The 24,344-nt window shown below is 37.8% G+C and overlaps 1 protein-coding gene across 7 annotated transcripts in view; it reads right to left on the bottom strand.

Moving 5' to 3' along the window:
* TFDP1 (transcription factor Dp-1) overlaps window positions 1-24,344 on the bottom strand; it is a 37,932-nt gene that overhangs the window by 12,638 nt on the left and 950 nt on the right. For 3 of the 7 annotated variants that reach the window (XM_039714340.1, XM_039714336.1, XM_039714342.1), the window contains exons 2-4: window positions 23,743-23,824; window positions 11,110-11,176; window positions 642-748 (exon numbers count right to left, since the gene is read on the bottom strand). In XM_039714340.1, the coding sequence (XP_039570274.1) occupies window positions 642-748; window positions 11,110-11,176; window positions 23,743-23,754 (186 nt within the window). In that variant the 5' untranslated portion in view covers window positions 23,755-23,824. Of the gene's footprint in view, window positions 1-641; window positions 749-11,109; window positions 11,177-23,742; window positions 23,855-23,978; window positions 24,250-24,344 lie in introns of those variants that run through there. The other 4 variants (XM_039714339.1, XM_039714337.1, XM_039714338.1 and 1 more) reach the window with 3 other exon arrangements.

The following is a 24,344-nucleotide window of genomic DNA, read 5'->3' as shown; positions in this document are numbered from 1 at the left end:
AAAGAATTATTATATGTATTATCTATAGAATTACTATATCTTTTATCTATGTATTATCTACTGCATTATAAGATTCCTTAGAATATCTAATTTCTCATGTCTCATACAAAGCTCAAAATAAATATTTCAGCAAAAGAATATTTAAATTAAGCACTAAAATATAGTTATGCTTTCAATTTTATTCCACTTAGCTCAAATATTTGTAAAAGTGTTTTTATGGATTTAAATTTACATTTCCCTATGCCAGATTTCAGAGCAGAATCTGAAAGAGCCACTGATTTTAAATGGCAAAACTAACAAAATATAAAGCCACCTGAACAGTGAGGTAACTTCATGTTGATTTGAGAATCACCTTTGAACTTCTTTACACAACACATTTTTGTTTGTAACCTAAGTCTGCTAAAATTAGAAACAAACTTAGATTATCTGCCCATGACTAGTGATACAGACTGCCAGACTATTTCAGATTTGCTGTATGTGTAAACAACAGGACAAGCAATAAAAACAAATAAATAACCAAACAAACAATCAACCAAACAAAAATCCCAAAACAAACAAAAAAAAACCCCCAACAACCCAAAAAAACCCCACATCCCACAAACAAAGAAACAAACAAACAAAACCCCACAAAGTCTCCTTACCACTTGTTGTGCAATGTTGACATTAGACTGTCCAAATGTTTTTGGCAGGAGCTGTTTTCCAATTGTATTTACTGTAGAAGGGTGAACAGCCAATAGAGAAACAACCCCTAAAATAAACACAAGTAGAGAGCTTCAGGTCAGCACATTTTATTATTTTAGCAAATAGTCTCATCTATATTACCAATGCATATTAATGGTAACTAGCCCTGAAACACATAGTCTCAATATAAATGTAGCATCTACACATTTGAAGCATAAAAATAAATTAAAATTCACAGTATGTTCTCTCAAACTTTCTTCCATGAATTCTTACAGGTCACAGATTTAATATGAGTATGTTTTAATTCCTTGTATTCCATTTTCTTCTCTTATATCAGAGTAATAGAGGCAGCCAGCATTTAACAAAAATCATAATCCTCTCTTCTTCTACCCTTACACTTTGTGACTACTGAAACAATTTTCAGTATCACCTGACAAACATGCCCAATGCCATAGCATATGCATAGTCTTCTGAGACATGCTGGCCTACAGGAGATAAAATTTGGCTGGAACAGGCCTTTCCAAGAGGAAAGTTGGCAATATTCTCTAAGTGTCCCCTCCCAGCTGAAGGCAGGGAATTAAAGAACAAACAACCCCAGGAATCCATTATTTCAGAAAAATACATGCAACTCAGCAGAGTGACCTGGAGGAAAGGTTGTTCTCCCTCTCCCTGTTCATAACCCATAAACCATCAGCACTGGTAGGTAAAGCAAGTCTTAAGCCTTGTAGAAGATAAATCAACTACAAAAACAACCCAGGTATCCAATAGCAGTTTGATGTTCCATTATATAGTTTAGAGGAAAGAACCACAAACTCACCTATTTAAAACAAACAAAAAGACAACAAGTAACAACAAAACAGAGCAAAGAAAAAAAGAAGCAACAAAGACTGACTACAGTAAGAAAATTATGAACAAACCAGTCTTAAAATACTGGAGACTGTTTTTTGCCAAATTAATTGTTAAGTGGTTGTCAGGTTTAGCAGTTGTTTCTCTGAGATGACTTTTCAAGAGGCCAATGGGGTCAGAAGGAGTTGGTACAACTCTCATTCCTCTCTTCTTCCCATTGTCCAATACAGAAGCAATATAAAATAAGCATTTTTACAAGGGTTGTATCAGGAGGGCTGTAACTGGTCCTTGATGCCTATCATCCTTCTTTACACATTCAGGAAGTCTACAGGAAATTTGAGGACAATTCAAATCTTCTTTAAGCCCTTGCTTTCCAGAAGGCTTATATTTCCCAGCTGCTATTACTACACCATGTCAAAGTGATAGCTTCATTTAAGAATTTACTCTCAGTGATCAATCTATTCCCAAACAGGATGCAGCAGCATGTCCTTCTTCCATTACTAACCAGTTTTCCAGTGCTCTTTCAGAAAGTCAGCAGCTACCCAGTTTGTAATGTAAGTCTCTTATATCTTCCTGTCCCTCCAAGTACACTCATCACTATCATGACCGGAATTGTGTTTGTTCTTCTTCTCTGTGGAATACAATAAATCAATAAGAACTACCCTGGCTACTAGTGCTTGTGCAGCTTCTTCTCAGCTTCCTGAAGGTTTTTTTTAAACTTCTCCTCACTGCTTTAAAAAATTCAATGCAATCTGAAGACTGTATTTCCAGTATAAAAGATGAGTTGTAACTGCTTTCCAAGGTTAAGACACCATCTATTTCATCATCTTCTCAGAATCACTGAATATTTTGAGTTGGAAAGGACTCACAAGGATCATCAATTCCAACTCTTGAGAGAATGGCCTATACAGGAATCAAACTCTCAACCCTGGCATTATGAGCACCATGCTGTAACCAACCCTCCCTTACCTCTGATGGTCATTGTTGGCCATGCTTTCTAGCTCTCCTGCCCTTTCCTTTGCAGATGATAGACATCCATACAGTATTCATGACCAAGGAATGCAGTATGTTATTTATAGCTTGTTTACTATTTTATTCCCTGTTCCTTCCCAAATAATTCTCAAAATTCCCCACCAAACACTGATACCACATTTTCATTAATACAATGACTTCAAGACCTTTCTTCAGTGCTAATAGCTCACTTGGGATACTCATGGTACCAAGTTCAGTTTTCACCAATTATTAACCCATGGGAGGACCATCCCATTCTATCACACCTTAGCTTAACAGGCTGATTAAAGACCTTGCTAATCAATTTTTTTTATTATTTTTAAGAAATCCAAGGACATTGCTCTGATTAGATAATCCTTATCCACATGGTTGTTGACTCTTTCAAAGCATGACTTTGAAAAGAAATAACTGCAGACCCTGCCTTTTTGCCTCCCTCTAGAAAATCCCTGTCGAAGGCCACTATCCACACATGTAATGCTTCTCTGTTACCTGCTCAGCCGGGCTGACACAGAAGTCTGACTTACTCATCTGCCATTATCTGAACCCTTCACAAATCAGTGCAGGCTATTTGTGAAGGGTTATGCTGCTATGCTGCTCTCTTTCCTTCTGGTACTATATCAATTATACACATACTGAGTTACAAGGATAGAAGTACCACTGCTGGCTCCTTTCAGAATTCAGAGGTAGACAGTTTTCTGCAATGAGTGCTACCCGTTCACATTATGAGTTTATTCCTATGACAATTTCCAAATATTACTTCAGTAGGACAGCTTCATAAAGAACAATACTCCCGTAAGACCTTCTAATCTTCAGATTCACTCAGGAGTCTTAATTATTTTGGTATGTTTAAAAAGAAAACAATTTTTTATGCTATCAAATTGTTAATTAAAAATTTTACTCAATCAACAAAGACAAAAATGTGGCAATGTAAGTTGACACAAGAGCAGAGGTCGGGTCAGTGGTTAGGAAGCAGATGCTCCCCAGAGGTGCTCCCCCATGCTAAAAAAGACTTAAACACATCCTGGGCTGCATTTGGAAACATAAACAGTAAGTGATTATTCCTTTTCTTTCAGCACTCTTACACTGACCCTGGATGACTCTGTTCAGTTTTGGGGCCCAAGGTGCAAGAGAGGCAGGAGCAAACAGGAGAGGGAGCAGCAGGAAGACACCAGTGTGCCTCGGGTACTGGAGTACATCCTGCACAAGGAGAAGCTCAGGGAGCTTGGGGCATTCAGCCTCTGGAAGAGGTTACGGTGGAGCAAGGGGTGTTATATGCAGAAATCATTGCCTTCAACTATTAAAGGGAACTACAGAGGTGACAGAGGACACAACAAAAGGAAAAGAGGGAATAGTCACAAGTTGTTGTAGGGGAATTGCCAAAGGCAGTTTACAGCAACAGGCTGCGTAGGAGATTCCTTGGTGATACACAGCAAAATTCAAGAACTGAAAGCTCTATGCATCAAAGCTGATCCTGCTTTGAAGGTAAGGTTTATTAGATATCCTCCAGCTTCCTGCTATTAATAATTTTATTTTCGGAGCAAAAATAGCTATCTTGTAACTAAAACATCCATAGTGTGAAAGAATGAGCACGCACACTGTTTCTTTAAATTCTTTAATTACGCTGACATTTCCTGTAGTGCTGTGCCAGAGTTAACTCATGCAACTGAACCAACTTGGCTCTAAATAGAAACTACAAGGTTCATCTTTCTGTACAGCACAAACTGACTGGCAAGGAAACATAAATATAAGTGAAAGAATAGCAATACAAGCATCACCATTCAAAGCAAAGTCAAAGTCAACTTATCATGAGTATAACTGCTCAAGTATACAGAAAACAAAACTTTTAAGAGGATATTTTCAATGTCTCGGTCCAAGTGCATTCTATTTTCTCATTTGCCTCACATGCAAACATTTTACTCATATCCATCTGCATTTTCAAAGGCTCATAATATGTGGGAGGTTTTTGTTTGTTAAATACAAGCAGAAGTAATTTTATCAACTTAGATTTGCAAGTGACTGACAGCTCAGTTTCTCAAACAAACCTTACTACTAATTTCTTCATTACTGTTAATCAGCAATCACTGCAATCCCAACAACCCTGTATTTTGTAGACAATGTACAGCGTACATAACAGCATGTAAAAATTAAAACCACAAGTTTGCGAGCAGTTTTACTGGCATCAACACTTATTCCTTTTCAAAACAAATTAATATTGCTAGTACTGACACATCTTTTTTCCCCCTTAAAGATTTTGAGAACCACAAGAAAATGCTATTTAGAGCAGAAAAAACAATGTATACAGAAGGATATAACTACTACTACTACTTACATTCACAGTGTCACAAATGTTTGGAAAACTACTTTTAGTAACTTATATGCAATCACTAAACCTAAACGGAAGTAGAACCTCATCAGTATAATGCTCCAGAGTACCTCCAAATACAAGATAATGATGCAGGTGGAATGAAGGAATAATGGCATAAAAATTTTGCAGATCAAAAGAAACAGCACTGTAATAAAACCTGTTCTTTATCTGTCTACAAACAAGAAGTGCTCTCCTCCTGATTAACTGGATCTTTGCTTGCATATAAAAACAAACTAAAGAGTTTTACCAAAAAGAAGTAGTACCCTGCAGAATTTTGACAGCTTAAAAGACAGGTGATGCAGTTAATGAAGCACATTTAAGAAAACTGAAGATGACACAGAAAAAAAGACACAGTATCAAAGAAACGAGTGCCCTCTGCAGACAGTGAGGTAGATCTCCTGAAAAGCTGACTGCTCCAGTCCTTGAAACAATAGTGACTTTGAATTTGGTGTTCAGGATAGAGAGGATGGGCTGAAGTACTCCTTGCCTCAGGAGCAGGAATCTCATTCATTCTAGATACTCTATCATTTTCTGAAGTAATTTGCCTTTGTGTTTTCTTTACTTGAGAAGAAGAGAGCAGCCAACAGAAAAGCAACTTACTTCCCTTGTAATGCAGGCTCTAACAAACTAAGTTCTGTCATAAAATAGAGGTGACAATTATATCCTGGGAGCTGATTCCTCATATATCACTCCTGTGACATTACAGTTGTTAACAACTCTGTAAGGAACATCATAGATATTTAATATTATTTTATTAGTTACTTATATGCTAATTTTCAGAAAACACAGAATTCTTTTTAAGGGTCTCTGTGTGACAACATACAGATGATTGTCTCCAGTTGTGTGCCCAAGTCAAGTAAAAGCACCTCTACTTACTGAACAAGCCACACCATCATGTTACAACAACAAACATGCCTATACAGCAATTCTGAGCTTTTGTGCAGACATCCATGTCTCCCAGTGTATAGTACTCACAACTCAGACTTCTATGTGATTCTTATCATCTTTATATATGACTAGCAATAGTTCAGCTATTACAAACCAGTTTTTCCAAGTCTGTGTTGAAATAAACTGGGGTCTGCTTTTAGACTTTCCAAAATTCCATTTCTACTTCCTGAAATAGTTTTATTTCCTTAGCTTGACTTTAGACAGTATTAACTGGATTTACCTCAGCTGCAGTAATATAGATTTTATAACCAATTTCAAGCATCTGTTTGCTGAAGCATAATTCATGGGGTTCTGAAATTAGTCTCTTGTTCTATTCCAGAGGAACAATTCCAGCCACTGTTAAAAATTAAGGAGTATGAATTTTCAAGTAAAAGTAACAATAGCATTACTCTGCAAGTTTCTTGTCATATAAATAAAAGACTAAATCTTATAGTTAGGCAGTGTTGAAATAAGAGTCTAAACACACTTTAAAATGTTACATGCTTGGCTTTGATTTTTTCAAATCTGAAATGTAAATATAATTAGCCTATAAAATGTGAAACCTTTTTTTAAAGTGCAAGCAGTGAAAGGACCTAGACACATTCCAATAATGCCACCTACTGGCAAAAGAGAAGACCCAACTTTTCTTTCTGAGTAACTTTTAAACTAAGAGCTTTAATTTCAATACAATATTAATACCACTGGTTACCTTTTCCCTCACACTCATCTGAAGCAAATAATTTCTTTCATCCAAATTTCTCCACAAGTGAGGGACATGATTAGACTTGAAAAGTGTTCTATTTAACACTTAAATATCAACACTCATCTGAATATGGCAAGGACCAGAATGTAACAGTTTTCTTCAAAATGTAACATCCAGAAACAGCAAAATTTCTCAGTTTTTAAAATTCATTGCCAAATCACCAATAGAAAACACAAGCTCATAAGGAAGTTTTACTAGTTCAGCCCCCTATTAAAATTCTTTCTATCTTCCCAAACCATATGTATTTGCTAACTCTCAAAATTAATTAGCCAGTTGGAAACCACCTTCCTGGTTACCAAGTAAAACAAACCTTTCACAGTAATACTGTTTTTTTAGGGCTATATGGAGTGTTACACTCCAGTAATAGAAATACACAGGGGTATCAGAAAACATGGGCAAATTTACAGGCAACAACTTCTGGAGTTTGCACAAGCACTGGAGGAAACACAAGCTGCCATCTCATCTCTACCACAAACAGGTTGATACCTCTTACTTCACACTAGAGATGGTTTCGAAGCAATAAATTTTTAGAGCATTTTCTAGAAAGGTATTTTATGTGCATGACTAATTTATTCCAAATTGCAGGCATTACTCATTGCTTTGTGGGTTTGGGGGGTTTGGTACTTGTATTTTGGTCTGGAGTTTTTTATATACTGTTTTCTCCTCTTAAATGAAGTCTGTCTCTGCTTTAAAACACAAATCCTAATCTGGAGTTCATGGCTGAGACCAGTCTTTCTGAGATCAGTCTCTCCACGAGATACTGGAAGCATGTCCCCATTTGCTAAGGTAAAAAGCTTGTCTACACTGGTAGCCTGTTTCTGTCAGCAGACATTAATGACCAGTCATGGAATGAGTGTATGGGTAAGACTTGCATGCAGAGATTGTTCTGTAACATATCCTCTCTATCCGATTCCAGATCTTTTGGACTTTTTGAGCAAGAGGTTGTTTAGCATAACTCTTCAGCAAGATGGTGATGTCCCCTCTTTATTAATCATCTAAGAAACAACAGCAACATAACCCTACCACCAAAACTCAAGTGTGAAAAGAACTTAGCCAGTTACCATATTTCTGCCAGTACAGATTAAACATTTACAGAAGCTCATTCACAGCCCATTTCGAAAGCATTGCAACAAATCTGTTCAGGCTGTGAGAATTTTTGCATCATAACTGGTTTTGGCCAGAAGAGCCAATCTTTGCTCATCTTTCATACTTGAGTCATATACCTACCACTTAGTCACATACCTTACAGACTGCTGACAACGATGTTATAGAACCATTTCAGCAACAATATTCTGTTCTTTCTCTTTAACCCTGTTTTTTCAAGCATGTCCTTATGACCCAGCACACAAGTAATTTTTTGTCCTCTACCATCCCCCTAAAACCTTTATTCCTCTGACAGCTGAACTTCTCCTTTCACATTTGGCTAGCAACAAGTAGAAACTGAAGGAAGTAATAGATTTCTCTGTGGGTTTTCTTCTCAATTCACTGAGTTTCAAAGCTGGACTTTTCCAAAACTGTGATGGAATGCACCCTCTGGTATTACTAATCCAATGACTTTGAGTGCTGTAGGAACATAAGAAGAATGAACTTCAAAAAGTAGCCAGGCTCCTGCATTCTCCCTCAAGAGCCTGCCCCATTACTGTTGTCAAGGGAAGCAGATGGGGCTAAACAAACCAGTCATCTGACAAGGGAGATTCAACCCCCACAACCAGTATCAATCATGTAACGTACTCTCAATCCCTTCTTGTGATTGACTTGCAACTTCCAGAAAAGAAATATAAAGAAAAAATATAAAATTTCTTTCCTTAAAAGAAATACAAATCCAAACGGAAGATGAAGAAAAAAAACAAAACAAAAAACCCAAACAAACAAACAAACACGAAGAAATACAAATCCAAACGGGAAGATGAAGAAAAAAAAAAACAAAACAAAAAACCCAAACAAACAAACAAAAACACCACAAAAACCTTTTAATGATGACCACCAGACAAGAACATAAAGATTTTTTCCCTAACCACCTTTAACTCACCCAAAAAAGTATACCAGATACACTTCTGCTACCCTATGGAAAGCTTACTCCATGATTTTCTAGACTGAATCCTCTCCATCATGAAATTGAGAAATTTTGCACAGATTTTAAGAAATAGCAGAAGACAGACAGAAGACTTTGTTGATATAATGGCATGCAATGCAGACAGCTTCTTTTAGAGACAGTCTAGTACTTTTGTGTGTAGTTGTCAAAGTCAACATTTAAAGACTGCACAAAATTATAAGAAGTGCAAAGGAAAAAAGTACTACTTCAGTGAATACATTCTGATACATATCTGAGTACTTTAGCGACAAATATTTGCAAGTTTAAGCTCTGATTCAGACTACAGAGCCTGCACATAAAACACAGACAAGCTAGAGACAAAATCCACAAACTGATGAAGCAAAGAGAAATAGCTGTTTCTTCTCAATATTAAGAATTAGTTACGGTCTATTAACTTCACAGAACTCCCCTAAAAGCAATGAGCTGCAGAAATGGACTGAGGATAGTTCAGTTTGCTGTGTTATACACTGAGAGTAGAGAGCTCGACGCTCAAACTGGACAAAGTGCAGGCCTATAATAAACTATTTAATAACTTGAATTTATTTACAAAATTCTATAAGCAATAAAATGTTCTCCAATTTGACCAGTTCTACTTAAAGAGCTATGTAATAATGGAAGAGTCATACTTCCAGTTCTTGCTGTCTAGACTGAACTGTTTTGACTAGATCTCCACTGACTGCAACAGGGTCTAGACTCCTATGTGAGTGTAAAATGTACCCTCCTAAAGAATCTGCCCCGAAAAAAAAATCACTTTTACTGCCCACAGGGTCAGGACATATGGTACAGCTGTTAAGGACCAGGTACCTACTTGCACATTTCTCTAGCTCAGGGGGGTGTGACTGTTTACAGAAATACACCTCTGCCAGTTAATACATGTCTTTACTCCCCTTAGTGCCCTCTCCACCGAATACAGAGCAGGACAGATTAGTGGGATACCCCTCTTCTGTAAAGCAATGTATATTTTAAACAAGGAAATGTCCAATACAGAGTCTAGTAAGATGTCAATAAAATACTTGCTGTACTTAGTGATGGTGACAGAAGTTAAATGGTTTCCTGGAATGGTATATAAAATACTAGAGCAGTAATACTAAAGAAGTTCACCTAAACTGGACTACAGGCTAATCTGGGAGTACTGGACAATTCCAGCAATGCTTAAAGCCAGTAGATTAGTCAACAGTAAAGTTTACAGACATTAAGCAGATGATTGTGCTAATATAAATTTCACCTTACTTCATACAGCCTATCAAAGGACACCATCTGTCACACACAACAATAAAGCAGACTGTCATTATTTGGAAGCAACAACAAAGGAAAATGGCTATTTCACCAAAATATATTCATTGTGAGTTGCCTATGAACCAAACATGATGTTGCATAGAAAAATTACTGATCTCTCGAAACTAAAATGACTAACACTTCACTTGAGAGACACACATACTGTTTTAGTCACTTGTATTCAAGAAAGTTGATGAAAGCAATCAAACAGGCTCAAAGGATACAATAAAGAAAACACAGGGGACAAAGAGCACATCTAATGAGCAATCTAGGAACCAGTGGCTAGATGGCTGTCAAACTAGTAAAGACTATTAAGATACTCAGTTGTTATTTACAAAGAGTAGGTAAACATGCTGAAGAAAATTATTAACCTCATAAACAATTGTCACCAGCAGAATGCATAAACTGACAAGAATATACTGGAATTAGAGTTCTACAGTCTCACTTTGGAAACAGCCTTCCTGTAAGAATACATGAAATGCAGTCTTCAAATGTAGCATAACCCATTTACAGAAGAGGCTACATGCCATATCTGTCCAGAACTGCAGGTGGCTGGAACTCAGTGTCACTTCTAGTTTTTCCCCCAACTATGCTAACTGGGAAAGTGCACCTCCTAACTCCCCAAATGCTTAGGTACTCTCAGTTTTTTAGCTCATGTATCAAATTCCAGTTCAAATTTATATCTTGTGTTTTATTAAATTGCTTAATGACAGTACATTATCATACATGCACAGGCATTATCTGCAAGACCAAAACGGTTCTGTTCACAATATATTTTCAGATAAGCTTGCAGGAGAGTGGATGCACTATCATAAAAACTGTCATAACCTATTTTAAACTTCTACCCTCCTGCATTTTTTTTTCCACTTGCTAAAACACAGTGCCCCAAAGATGCTTCAGAACATCCTTGTCTTTATACTTCAACACAAGCTACACTAAGGAGACCACATGTAGGACAAACCACGGCTGAACTGCACCTGTAGTTTTAAGACAATTATAAACCACAGCAAATCTACAGTTTGCTTACTGATCATGTAACTTAAGAAAAACTTTACAAAAACTATGCTAAGAAAGCAGTTTAAAGCCAGTAAAATGCATAACAACTGAAAATCAAGAAATGGAGAGCCTTACTAAGAATTGTGTTCTTACCTTTCCCAGGACTTAGGTTTTGGTCTATAAACACCTTAAGCTCTCCATTGGCTTCAATTAGTCCAGCCTGTTAAAGAAAGCAACTTTTATTAATTTTACAAACATAGACAGCCTTTTATTGGTAAAGATGAAAGGTATCTTACAGTAGCCTCTACTGCTACCACTCATTTTGCCACAAACCTGACACAATGAACTGTTTGGGGTATAGTACTTGTCAAATTTTAAGATCTTGATTTTATAAATGCCATATTCTTTGAGAGCAAGCAGAAAATCAGTTTACACCTACTTTGCTATTTGTGTCCTAAGCTCTTACAGTGTATATGCACTGTTTTAACAGGCAACTGCATCTATACCTTTCTCTCTCTAGATACTACTCAGCTAACACACAAGGTAAAAACATTGCAGCAAAACCAGCACAGGCAGTGGAGAGCACCTGGGCCATTTTAGTCAGGAAAAATGTAATTAATAAGAAATGTAGTGAGCCTTTCAATTATTTTCTTTAAATACAAACCTCTAAGATTAAAAAAGCTATAGGGTGACATAAGGTTTACAAAGTCATCACCATCCTTTGAGAAACCTCACAGTAGTGATTACTTTCAAAATACTATTAACTGAATAGAGAACAGGATGCGGTAATTTCTTTGTACCTGCAGACAGAACAGTTCTGAAAAAAATAATGAACACAGGACACACTGTTTCCATTTAGAAACAACAGCAAGAAAGCCAATACCTGTACTTAACCACAGTGTAGCATATGGTGTTCCAGAGGCTGCAAAGTCCTGAGCTGCGTTTTGCGCACTGCGGGGACACGCAGGCTTACTGACATCCCTGAGCAAGAGTCAAGTGCTTTGCTGTCAGTCAAAGCAGCAAAACCTTCTCCATTACAAGTCTACCTGAAGAGCCCTACTTAAGATCTGCCAGAAGTTTGGGACAAGGAAGCCACTAGATGATGCTGTGGAGCCATTATTATCCAGGTATATCAGACCAAGGATTTCTTACCAAAGACAGGGAACTTTTAGAAACAGGAAACTTTCTCTCCTCAGCGAATGGGGAAAGAAGATGATGGAGCATAGGAGTCAAGCTGGAATAAAGGCATAAAGAGTAGTGGCCTGTAATGGCATGGCAGCAATGAGGACCTGGATGCACAGAGAAATGCTAAGTGGGCAGACAGTAGAAGTGATGGACAGAATGAAGAACCTGTGGCAGCTCTGTCCACCATTCCCCCCTCCTAAAAAGTAACACAACAGCAGAGTTTTAGAGAGGCTGCAACAACTTTTCAGTGGTTTCAGAACACTGCCTGTCCTCCTGCCCACAGCAGGGATGTCTAAGACCCACTCAAACAAAGGACGGTTTTACCACCGTGTTCCCAGGCACCAGACCTCTTTATAAGCCTCACTCTTTATCACACTTAACCACACAATTCAGATAGGCAACAGGCTACATTAGACACTTCCAAAGAAAAAGGTATACTCATCAACATGAGACCAGTATTGTGTACAAAGATGTTATTAGGGCCACAATGCGGCAGTATGACATTCCAGAACACTGGAACTCCATGGGAAAACATAAAGGAGAATTTTTGGCTAAGTGTTACCTCATACTCCCATTCTATCTAAATTTCAAAAGAGAAGTGCTAAACCACGCAGGAAGTACAGTTTCATTGTCATAATTTCTTTCAATGCAGTACTTAAGTTTGTATTCCACAGCAGAAAAAGGCTTGTACTCAGGACATCTGCAAATTCTTTTTTCCATGAGAATAAATAACGATTATAAATGAGACTGGAAAAGCATTTAATATTGTGGTTTTGATCAGAAAACCACCAAGAAAATTGTTGTTTTAATCTGTAATGTCTTTCTTTTAAGCATATGAATTTAGCAATTTTATCCATTCATTGGTTTAATATGCAAAGGCAAACCTGCACCAAATGCACGTCAGTTACAGTGATATTCCAAAACCAAATATTTAAGCTGTGATATTCAGCAAATTCAAGTATTAATGCAAATAACTATTTCAGTAACTGGAAAATTAGGCAATTCAGTAACCAACTACGTAATGGTCCCTTCCATTTTCTATTTTTTAAAAATTTGAATGTCTCCAGTAGAATCTTTTAGATTCATTTTAAGTAAACAAACCAACATCACAGTATCAAATAAATAAGTGTCAAGTCTTCTTCTGCATAATTAAAACATAGAGTGAAAAAATATTACCAAAAACAATATGCAACTCCAAAAACCGTAATTTAATCTAGCATTAAAAAGGTTCAGGTTAATGATACATGCCCTATATCATGCTTTTGTAAGACTGAAAGTATAAAAGTCACTGAAAAACTAGAGAACATTTGGGAGAAAACACCACACTTAATCAATAAAAGAACATAATTGGGAAAATTCAGAGAAAAGCAATCACTGAATGACAAGCAGGATCTCCTCAGGGACCACAATACTAATGACCAATATAGAAGTTACAGTTTCACCACCTTTATACCAGTATCTTAGTAAAGGTTCTCCTCTAGCAGTTAAAATGGCACATATTCAACTCATTTGTAGGCATATACCCAGAAAGACTCCAGAAAGCTATTTGGAAAGAAAACCATGAATCCCACAGCAAAACAGAACCCCCAGCTGTTATTATTCATAGTGAAAACTTATTTCTAGTGAAAATTCTATTATTTCAGCCCCAGTATGCTCTTCACAATTCTGGATGCACTTTATTTCTAAGGTGAGCAAAGCTTATCCCTGGTTGAAGGGACAAGTTTTGGTCAAAGAAAACTGAAAAGCAAAACTTCCATCCCATAGAGAATTCTGGTGTCTCAGTTCTGAAATGGAAACACTAGACAAAACATCTCTCAGTATGCATTTTGAGGACATTCTCCCTGTTTTTAAAGCCAGGTTATTTTGGAGGAAGCACCAGGATTACTCCTCTGGGATCTATGTAGCATAGCACCCAAAAGAGAAAATAGAGGAGAATGTGCCTATAGCTCCCGTTCCATATATTATAGTTGCAGATTCACAATGAACTAAAAAAAAAGAAGAAAAACCTAAAACACCACCAAAACAAACACCCTCCCCCCCCCCCCCAAAAAAAAACCAAACACCCAAGAAAAAGTATTGGATTTTCCCCATTGGAAAGGTAACTTTCTATCAGGAAGGGTTTAGACATAAAGGAAATTCTATATTCTGGTAAGAAAATACACTTAGTTTTTAGGCCTTATCAACCTACTTGTAACAAGATAGATTTTTACTCTTTTCCTATGTATTCTTTTTGTATTCCACAGTTTCTTTTTATCTGCTCATTAATCTCAATCTCAAGATGCGTTACATCCTTTGATGGTGATCCTGGGGCTGCTTGAAATAATAATACTCTTTACATCTGATTTTGAAAGCTTATTAAATGTGTTCAACCTCACAATTCAGCAAAGTTTTCCTCTTTGAAGACACATGTTGGCTGTGTCTACTTCTCTACAGCTACAAAAAGAAATCCCTGAAATCCTAAACAGGCAACAGATACAGCCTTCATCCTTCATACACTACAACAAAGCCAACAATGATTTTAAAAAATACCTTTGACATCCAACACAGCATCTAAGCTGTAATAATTTAGTATCTTCCCACAGAGCACCAGAAAGGAGGGTAAAGCCCACTGGACAAATCAGTAGATTGGTAATTTGAACTGCCAAAGTATGGTGGAGATCCCAACCAGCACCGAGGTTTGGTCTCAGCTCATTGTTCAGAGCTCCTAAGGAAAAGAAATTAACTGAAGGGCTAAACATATAAAAAAATCAACTAAAGTTAGCTTTAGCCTGCTATGGGATCATCAGCAGTCCTAAGGACTGGGAAGTCTATTTCTGTTTTGTTTACAAATGAAAACTGAAAGGCAGTACAAGTGCCCTCAGTCTGAAAATCAGTAAACTGATTCGCTTTTTTGTTGGGACTGAATTTAAACTGAAACAAAATTTTCTGAAGATGCAGAGACTTTCAGTTATTAGAAAATCCCCTAAAGATTACAAGAGAATAATTTAGTATCTTACTAACAAGCTACTATTTGCAGTCTCTGAAGTTATGCACTAGAAAATCAACATCCTTACAACAAAAATATAATTTCTTCCACAGCTTTCCAGCCTTGCAATTCAATTTGTTAATAAAAACTGGCGTCAAATCATTTACTAAACCTTTAAACTAAACAGGAAAATATGCAAGGTGAATTTGGACTAAAGGACAAAGAACCTACAAAAGCAAGAAGTTTATCTGACAAAAACAAGTGCATGTGCTATGTATATCAGATTTAACCAGAGAGGCACATTGTCCCACACTATCTGAAATAAGTATGGGGAAGAGAAGGGTGCTTTTGTGCCACAGATATACCCCTTCTACCTTGCTTCTAAGTAATTAGCCCATTTTAAGAACACTACCTGAAAAAGTGCTGAAAGAAGAGCAGAAAGGACAGAGATACATCAAAACAGAGGTATCTGCTACAAGGTTGATTCTCAGAACAGAAACTTTTAGTTGTTAACAGCAGATTAAGCCCATAGAGCCTGGAGGCACAGGACAGGGTTTCACAAAGAGATACAGGTGCCAAAGATACAAGAATGGTTAAAGAATGGGAGTCAGAACGGGACAGTCTGAAAAAGAGACAATTTTGGGACAGGCTGGAAAAGACACAGAAAATGAGCTAGAAAATCAGATGGAAGATAACAGAATTAGGAGTTGAGGCAGAGCAATTGTGAGTCACTGAAAAAGTACAGGCAATACAACTGCTGAGAACCCAAGAGAGCTTTAATGGAACAATGAGATCAAATCCTGTGAAAAGAAGGGAAGAACATGTGAAGTGGGAAAAGGAACACAATCTAAACGACAACTGAAAGGGGAAACAAGATGGAACTCAGACAGAGAAGTTCAAAATAAATTAGGAAAGAAGTAGTGACTACAGAATCAGAAAATGGAGGAATTGGAAAGAAAAGCATTTCCACCCAGAGCTTGTCAAGGCATTTGGTGCTGTTGGATTGATGGCTGGACTTGATCTTGGAGGTCTTTTCCAACCATAACAATTCCATGACCAGGATGATGTCTCTGTTGTCTACGGGAATTTGTAAAGCCAACTAGGAAACAACCACCCATCTTGTGCAAAACTGCAACTAACTCCATCCATAATGATCCCCAGTCATTTTAAAGGCAACATGTCCAAAGGCTCCATGCCATGCCATTTTACAATAGGCCACTTTATTGACAATGCAGGGTTCCTTTTTTTTTTTTTTTTTTTTTGCCTTATTTCAGTATCAGGAAGCAACAGAAAATAAGCAAAGTTACAAAGTGGAACTGGAATAAAGCTTATAATCAGAAATAAACAACCTTATTTTAAGACTGCTTAAACAACCTTTATTCTTCTTTCATCCCTATCCATATGCAAATGTCATTTATAAGAAGATGATAATGAACTACTTTCCCCATTGGTTTCTCATCTCATGCAGGGACCAAAGCAAACATGCTCTGGGAATGAATTATTAAGCAACTGCAAAAAATTATTATGAGACATCCATTTAATTTTTTTGCAAAAAATTAAAGGGTAATCAAGATATCAAGTAGAGGAATATTGTAGAAAAGGGCAAAAAGTTCTTAAATTTAAAACATTTAGTTTTCATTTTGAAAATGAAGCCAGTGAGAACTACTCTTTACTGTATAAATTACACAGAAACTTTTGAAGTTGGGCTATAGGACTCTGACTGTTCAAAATTCTCCAGTGTGTTGTTTTACTAGCCTTTTCTGGAACAGATAATCATATCACATCCTTAGATCATGTCAGTATCTTCAAGATTAATGTGTCTGCCAGCCACTCAGCAATGAGCTACACCACAGAAATGAGCTTTCCAAATAGTATTTTTGCGTTTTTCAGCACCTTAACTAACAAGGCATAGCCAAAGCACTAAAACAAAGGTCTGGATACCACAGAACTGTGGAAGCAAAAAGCTAAATAAAGGTGAGAAGTTCAGTCAAGCATTGTCAATAACGGCTCTGCTGATACTGTGGGTAAGCTGGACACTGAGCAATACACAAAATGACAGCCAAGGTCTCCTTTTTTGCAGAATATGTCAAGACCATTAGCTTCTTGGCTTTTCCTTTGACAAGAGCAACACATCCAGAATGTAGCAAAAATTAAATTAAGAACTCACTTTGAAGACAAGTCAAATGGTGGTCCTGTCTAAGCAGCCAACAGATCAGAAACACCTCAAGAGTGAAAAGTCACTCCATGGTGTTGCTTCTTACAGTTATTCAATTGCTCAAGTGATACAACCCTTGCAAAATTGAAAGTTGGTGTCCCAAAACTAACCATGAAGCTGTAAGAACGAAGCAGAATTGAATATGAGACTTGTAGCGGTGAACATGACATCAAAGCACCATTTTTCCACTTTTACCATATAAATTAACCAGAAAATAAAACCATCATTAGTATCCTCCTGGACTAAATAACCACATGTGGAGGTACCAGCAGCAGCCACCTCCACAACTACATCCTGCAACCATTCTAGGTTTGACCAAAAGAGCCTGTTGTTTTCCCAGCCAAACCAAGGCTTTAGAGCAGCTTCATCAGCACCTGAACCACAGCTGAAATCCACAAATAACATTACACAGGACCCTTCCAGAACCATTTGCCTCACCAACCTCCTTATCAGTGTATTATTACAAGGCTAGAGTGGCCCACAGTGCAACTTTCAACCAAGTCTGTGAAACCAATAATGCAATACTGGAACCCTTAGCAAACGTAATGGAACACAAGACAACTAGCGAGAAGCATTTCTGGGGAACATGGACCACTGTCCACCTTTAAAATCAAGTTGTCTGCTACCTGAGAACTGTTTCAATATAGACAACATTTAGCAAAGATTGATCCATTCTTCTTCCCACTCCTAATTAGCCATAATAAATCTCCATTAATAGATAATCATGCAATCAAATGCAAACATTAAAACAATTGATCCCCAGCGTAACTTAACTTCTAAAATCTACATTTTTGTTGAGCCTGTTGCCATCACAGTGTAGTTATTCAGTAAATTACTGCAACATACCTATATAAAGCCACTATCATTAACTGGCATATACAATTAATAAAGTTTAACACTTACAGGCTACAAGAAAATGCTTAATTTAGACAAATAAATTGGCAAGGTGACAGGCAACTTCTGAGCTGCTATTTCCTTATTTTATAATACAAACCAACACAGGAAAAAACCAGCTCTGACTGTGTGCCTGGTATGTATAAAAGAGAGCTTAAAGATCACTTTCCTTTTGCCTTCTTTGAAAAGGCAAATTAAAAAAATTAGCAACGTTCAAAATTCCAAACAGAGATGCCTTTTTAGATGACCTAATTTCGTAATATTATTTGATCACTAGTTTGCAAACTTCTGGACATGTTAGAACTCACTAAAGGCAAACAGAAGTAGATCAAGCTACTGAACTAAAATGGTATCAAAGAAGGTGCATGACCGCCTGAGATTCCTCAAAGACTTAAATTCTCCAAACAAAATTTCCAGTACATAACCCAAAAATAAACATAAAAGGAGAAATGCATACTGGTATTTTAAGAAAAGTCTGAAAAATGTTCTGAAGACTTCTCAATACTTTCTAGGGATTGAAAGTGCATCATGTAAAAAAGGTCCAAAATAAAGTGGTTTTTCTACTTCCATTGGGTTCTTGTTTTCAATCCATCCCAAACTTAACTTTTTTAGACTTGCTTGGGATTGATGCAGAAACATCACATGGAAGTTATTAAAAAGTACAACTTCTGTGGTGTTGTGGCAAAAAATGAATAGAAAAGCAGATTTTGACTTTCCACAAAAACAGCAGCCCTATTAACCTATCCAATAAAATTGTGTGAAGAAACCAGTTTGCTGTGGGTTTTTTTAAATATTCTTTGAATAAAATATTTAGTAATACTGTGAAATAGATCCACTAGATTAAACTACATACCTGAATGTATTCTGAATAGTTAACTAAAGTAAACCACCAGTGTTAATTCCCACATCTGTACATCTCTTAAACAGTAATGTTAGATCAGGTGATAAACTTTTTGTACTTTTTATGGCATGTCCTCATATTTCCACATGTTCACAGGGCTTCCTTTGCAAAACTGGATATATGTGCCATATCTACTACTCAGTAAGACTCATGAAAGTACCATAAAAAACTAAAGAGACACAGTAATTGTTATGCAAACTAGAGATCAAGAGAAAAATCCCTCATAAAATAATTCAAGCAGAAAATGACAGCAGAACATAATTTTTAAGAATAAATTTTAAATATCTGATTTTAGAACAAGCAGTTCCAAAGGCTACACCACTGTCAGTTACATATGAAACAGTAACTCAAGAAATGTATTTTAGTCTGTAAGAAATTCTGAAGGCTAACAGTGGCATGTCAGTTTCAAAAGCTTTTGAAAGTTTTTTTCCAACTTCAAGTTCTCTGTGCACAATTTATTTTTTACATGGCTTGAAGCAGTCCATCCACTAAAGGTGAACAACAGAAAGAATCACAAACAACAGGACTAGATAAGAATATTTCATTTACATGACTCATCTATTCTGAGAAGTGTAATTTTGGAGATCAGAAGGAACCATACTCCTTCCTTTTGTCTAGCCCCATTCTCTTCAATATTCACTATAACAGCATGCATCAGACTGTCCTCAATAACAGATCCAGTTCCTGCAAATGGTTGTATTAAAAGTACAGAAATTCGGCAGAAAATAAACCCTGCTGTTCCTGCTTTTTTCTCCTACGTAACAGAGTCTTGGAGAAAAGATCCACAGGCTTCTCTTTCCTCCTTGAGAGTCCTCAACAGTTTAGCAGTGACAGAAGTAACAGAGGGGAGAAACATGGTCGCCACAAGCTGGATCTTCAGCCATGCTACAGAAGCTGGTACTGCTTTAATGGTGGGAAGTACCTTAACCAATGCTACTAAAAACAGTATTTAGCATCTTAATTTACAGATAATTCTCAGCATGTAACTGAATATAAAAGTGGCCAGCAAGCTGTGTGGAAGCTGGAAAAAAATTAAGTGTATCAAATTTGCTTTCTTGCTACAGTAATTCCTTCTACTTCATTCAATGCAGCATGCTGGCTAGTTTTAGGCACGCCAAGGGTAGACAGGCGACCATTGCACACAGGGAACTGCTTTCCCCCCACACTATTACCTCCATGAATCCAGTAAGAAGAAGTAAACTGAGGGCCTTGGCTGTACATTTGGCTCCTTCAGCTCCTGCCTGGAAGGTGCCACATTTGTAAGTAGTGGAAGAGTTCACATAGATGAGGCAAACTCAGAGAACACTGCTTAACCAGAAAGTTCTGGCTAAGATGAAGTTTCTGAAGACTGCTCATATGCAATGACCAAGAAATTTCCCACACAATGCAAATGTAGGTGTAAAACTGTACCAAAAAGTACTGACCTCAACTCGTCATCCAGACTCTGAAAAGCAATGCAATGATCCTACTCTCAAGGCATCCAAGGCCTTGAGACACGTCAGTTGCTGTTCTCCTGTCCACACCTATTTTTTCATTGTTTTTTTTAATTGCACAAACAATAAAGTCTTTCTAGGAACTAAGATGTCCTGAATTGAACTGAATTCTAAGAGAATCTGTCTGATTCAGTTAGAATTGCTTCTCAGCTTCACTGGTGCTCATAACCTCAAAAATGGCTGTGCTTATTGCTATTACCAGATCAGGCTGGAAAATTAGCGCTTCTTGTTTCTGCCCTTTATTTTTACTGCACTTCAGATCCCCTACCCAAAACATAAACTGATATACTCCTGGATACTTGAACCTTCACAAGCTAGTATTTCTCTTTACATTACCATTTTTCAAGTTATCCAGCTATAACATTGTGATTATGCACTTAAACTCCACCTGCAGGCTCTTAATTAAGGTGCTAGGTATGAATGAATCCTTTTCCCCCCACCTCACAGCTTCCTGACTACTGCTGAGGAAATCAAAGTATTTTGCATAAACCCCCAAAATATAAATTAAAATAAAAATTAAAATCAATGCTTTGTTGTTTATTTTCTCTTGATTGTATGCTTTGAAAAGCATTAGAGAGATACATTTTAAAGTAATACTTCACAGAATTTAGACCTGGACCATATAATTCATAAACATGATTTTGCTAGCTTACCTGATCACTACTTTTGCAATTCTTTAATACTTTATAAAAACATTTGCCATCACATTCCCATTTGTTCAACTATCAAGTAAAGTCTCAGTCTGCAAACTCTTACAAGTATTCGACTTTTCTAGCAGGTCTTATCAAATTATAGTTTTTAAAAATAGGCATCAGAAGAACTGGAGGGGAACAATAAAAGGAAAAGTGCTCTCCTGCAGCAGGCAGGAAGAAGCATAAAGCAGGAGTGTGCTCTGTTGTGGAGCACTGTCTCCACACCTTCCCCTTCTGCAGGGCTCCCTGCTCCACTGTCACCACGGCACACTGACCCAGCAGCACAGGACACCAGTGGGATGCACACCCCACCTACACTCCCAGGCTGGAGCACTCTGAACATGCCTGGCCATGGGAATGCCACCTGAAGCCCAGACTCAGGAGTGTAGCAGCACAGCCCTTCCCACAGTTGAGCCATCTCAGCTCTGCTGAGAAAACGGGAAGGAAGGGGCAGGAGCAATCATCAGCTATGCCATCTTCTTCACCACTGCATCTCACAGACAGTTAGAGCACTTGATGGGTGACATGGCAAAACCACAAGCCATTAATCACAGCAATATTTTCACATCAGAATGTTTAAATTTACAGCAACACAGGTTTTCAGAGACTCAGTGCCTAGAAATTTAGTGATACTGTCTGTATCATGCTTAATTCCATTATTCTGCTTGAAAAAGAACTTGGACTTTGAACAAAAATATGGAAATAAATCTCTTCCCTTCAGAAAATTAAAGTAAGTGTTATACCAATTAACATCTCTATGTTATAGCATTAAACCACAATTCATAGGGCCCATATTCAGACCTAGAAATTTAAAACTTCCCAACATTCACTACACATTTTAGGTGTCATGTAATGGTGGGTACAGTCTGCAAAAAGGTAAGCAGTTCATATTTCTTCCCTGAGGCAGGTTTGAAGTATATGTAGATGTTTTTAAGAACAGGTTAGACAATATTCAGTTAAGATTTCATACCCTTTCTAGCTGCCCTGCTCCAGTGCTCAAGTACACTTAAAATTTTACCTAAAACCTGACCCAGATTTTCATTTTTCCAAATTCAGTTTATTACTTCTTTAATAAAGATACCAAAAGCAATTTCTTTTCCGATCTGTAGCACCTTCTCCTATTTCTTAAGTTTACTATGAGGTAGGTTATTCCTTCCTTTCTTCTTTAATTACTCTCTTTCCTAGAATAAACTAGATCTTTTAAAAATAAGGTTTGTTCTTAAATGTCTCATTCTCACATAGATTTAGCAGGACATTCATCTGTATTTCCAGGTGCTAGCAACTCTTCACTTAGCTGATCTCTCTCCCAAAAGCTAATATTAAACAAATGCACTTTGGTATCTCAATTACTTTGAACTGTTTTAATTTCATCTCCTAGTCTAACACTCCACTTTCGTTTTCTTCCCGCTTATATGGCCTATCATTCCCTGAACTCTGCTATCTCTAATGTACTTGGCCACCCTTATCTCTTCCAGGCAAGCTTTGAGTGACTACGTATGTCTGGTTGCTTCTCCACACATTAAGATGTTTTTCAGTTGAACTACTAAAATTCCCTACAAGATTATTTTTTAAACCAATCACTCTTCCATGGAAATCCCCACTATTTGAAGGCTGCAATATTCCACATTAGGCTGCAACCTGCTGTTTAACCAGTGAGCTGTATCACTTTTCTTTAGCTTGCATGCTGTTGTTTTTTAGGGGTTTGGGGTTTTTTTGAAGGGGGAGATATGTTCTACTATGAATACAGACTAGTATATTGTCTTATTTTCAATAAGAAAACATGAAAGCCCAATTATGTTAGGTGTGAACAATGACTGACATCTCAAAGGCGGAATAAACTGAAATTTTTTTAATGAGTACTGGAAGGGGTGAAGTGCAAACCCTTCCATGAGGCAGGTCACAGAATCGAAGCCACAAACCCTAACGACAGCAGTAATGGAAATCTGTGGTGAAAGTTCCCAAAGCCGGTTTTTACAGACACTAACGAGCATCTTTTGGTAGACAGAGATAAACAATGAATGCATATGGAGAATGAACCGTCTTCCCTCAAATGTCTGATGCCTTCTTGAACTCAAGAAAGGCAACGTTAGTTGACAATGGTAGTCAACACAGCCCTGCCATCTGAACAACACGTGCTGGCTTTTTTTCAATCCAATCCAAACCCAAGCTGTTTTAGTGCTCAATATGAATGCACATAATGACAACGGCCCAAGTGCTGTTATTAGCATAGGGAATTCTCAAGATTAATCACTCTGAAAAAATGGCAGCAGATCTGAAGCTGGTTTATGCTGTCTACAGGAAAACAGCCTAGGCTTGATGCACAGTATAGATAAAGTTCCACATATTCATTAATGCCAGCTATTATAAAGCATGACCCCATTTGCTTTTGTTAATAAAAACATTCTGTGCTTCCACAGTTTATCTGCTAAAAATATACTTACATCTTTTGCCATGTTATCAAAGACTAAAAACCAGTCGTCTTAAAATCTTGATGGCTGCAGGACACAGGGACAATGCTATTTTCTGGAAAGCAGAAAGCAAAGACAGCACCAGCTATAAAAAATGAAAGGAGGGAAAGTTTTTACGATTGAAATTATTGAATACTACCAAGTACAATTTAGGTTTCTTTTTGAAAAAAACCCAGGTTTTTGAAAAGGGAAAAGTTTCCCATCATCACCTTTTCATCCCCTGAGCCCCACGCTCACGTGTGGGGGGCACTCCTTTCCCGACGGCGGGGCTGAGCCGTGCCCCGGCAGAGAGCCCTTCCCCCAGCCCGCGCCCGATCCCACGCGAGGCCGGTCCCTGTCCAGCTGCGCCCCTTCCAGCACCGAGCGCGGGCAGCGATCACGGCCTCCTCCTCCTCCCCACCCCCATTTCCAGCAGCAGGCACAAGTAGGCCCCAGGGGCAGCTCCCCCCGGGGCCTTCCAGCCCCGCTTTTCTCCTCCTCCTCCTCGCAGGCGGACGGGCCGCGGCCGCACCGGGCGGCACAGACCGGCGGCCGCCCCTGCGCCTCGGGCACCCCGCGCCCGCCCGCGCCCCCCG

The sequence above is a fragment of the Passer montanus genome, unplaced genomic scaffold (assembly GCF_014805655.1).
Source record: "Passer montanus isolate IOZ18808 unplaced genomic scaffold, ASM1480565v1 scaffold3, whole genome shotgun sequence".
In the NCBI taxonomy this organism is placed as follows: Eukaryota; Metazoa; Chordata; class Aves; order Passeriformes; family Passeridae; genus Passer; species Passer montanus.
Note: the sequence above shows the minus strand (reverse complement) of the source record. Positions and strands in the feature narration are given on the sequence as shown.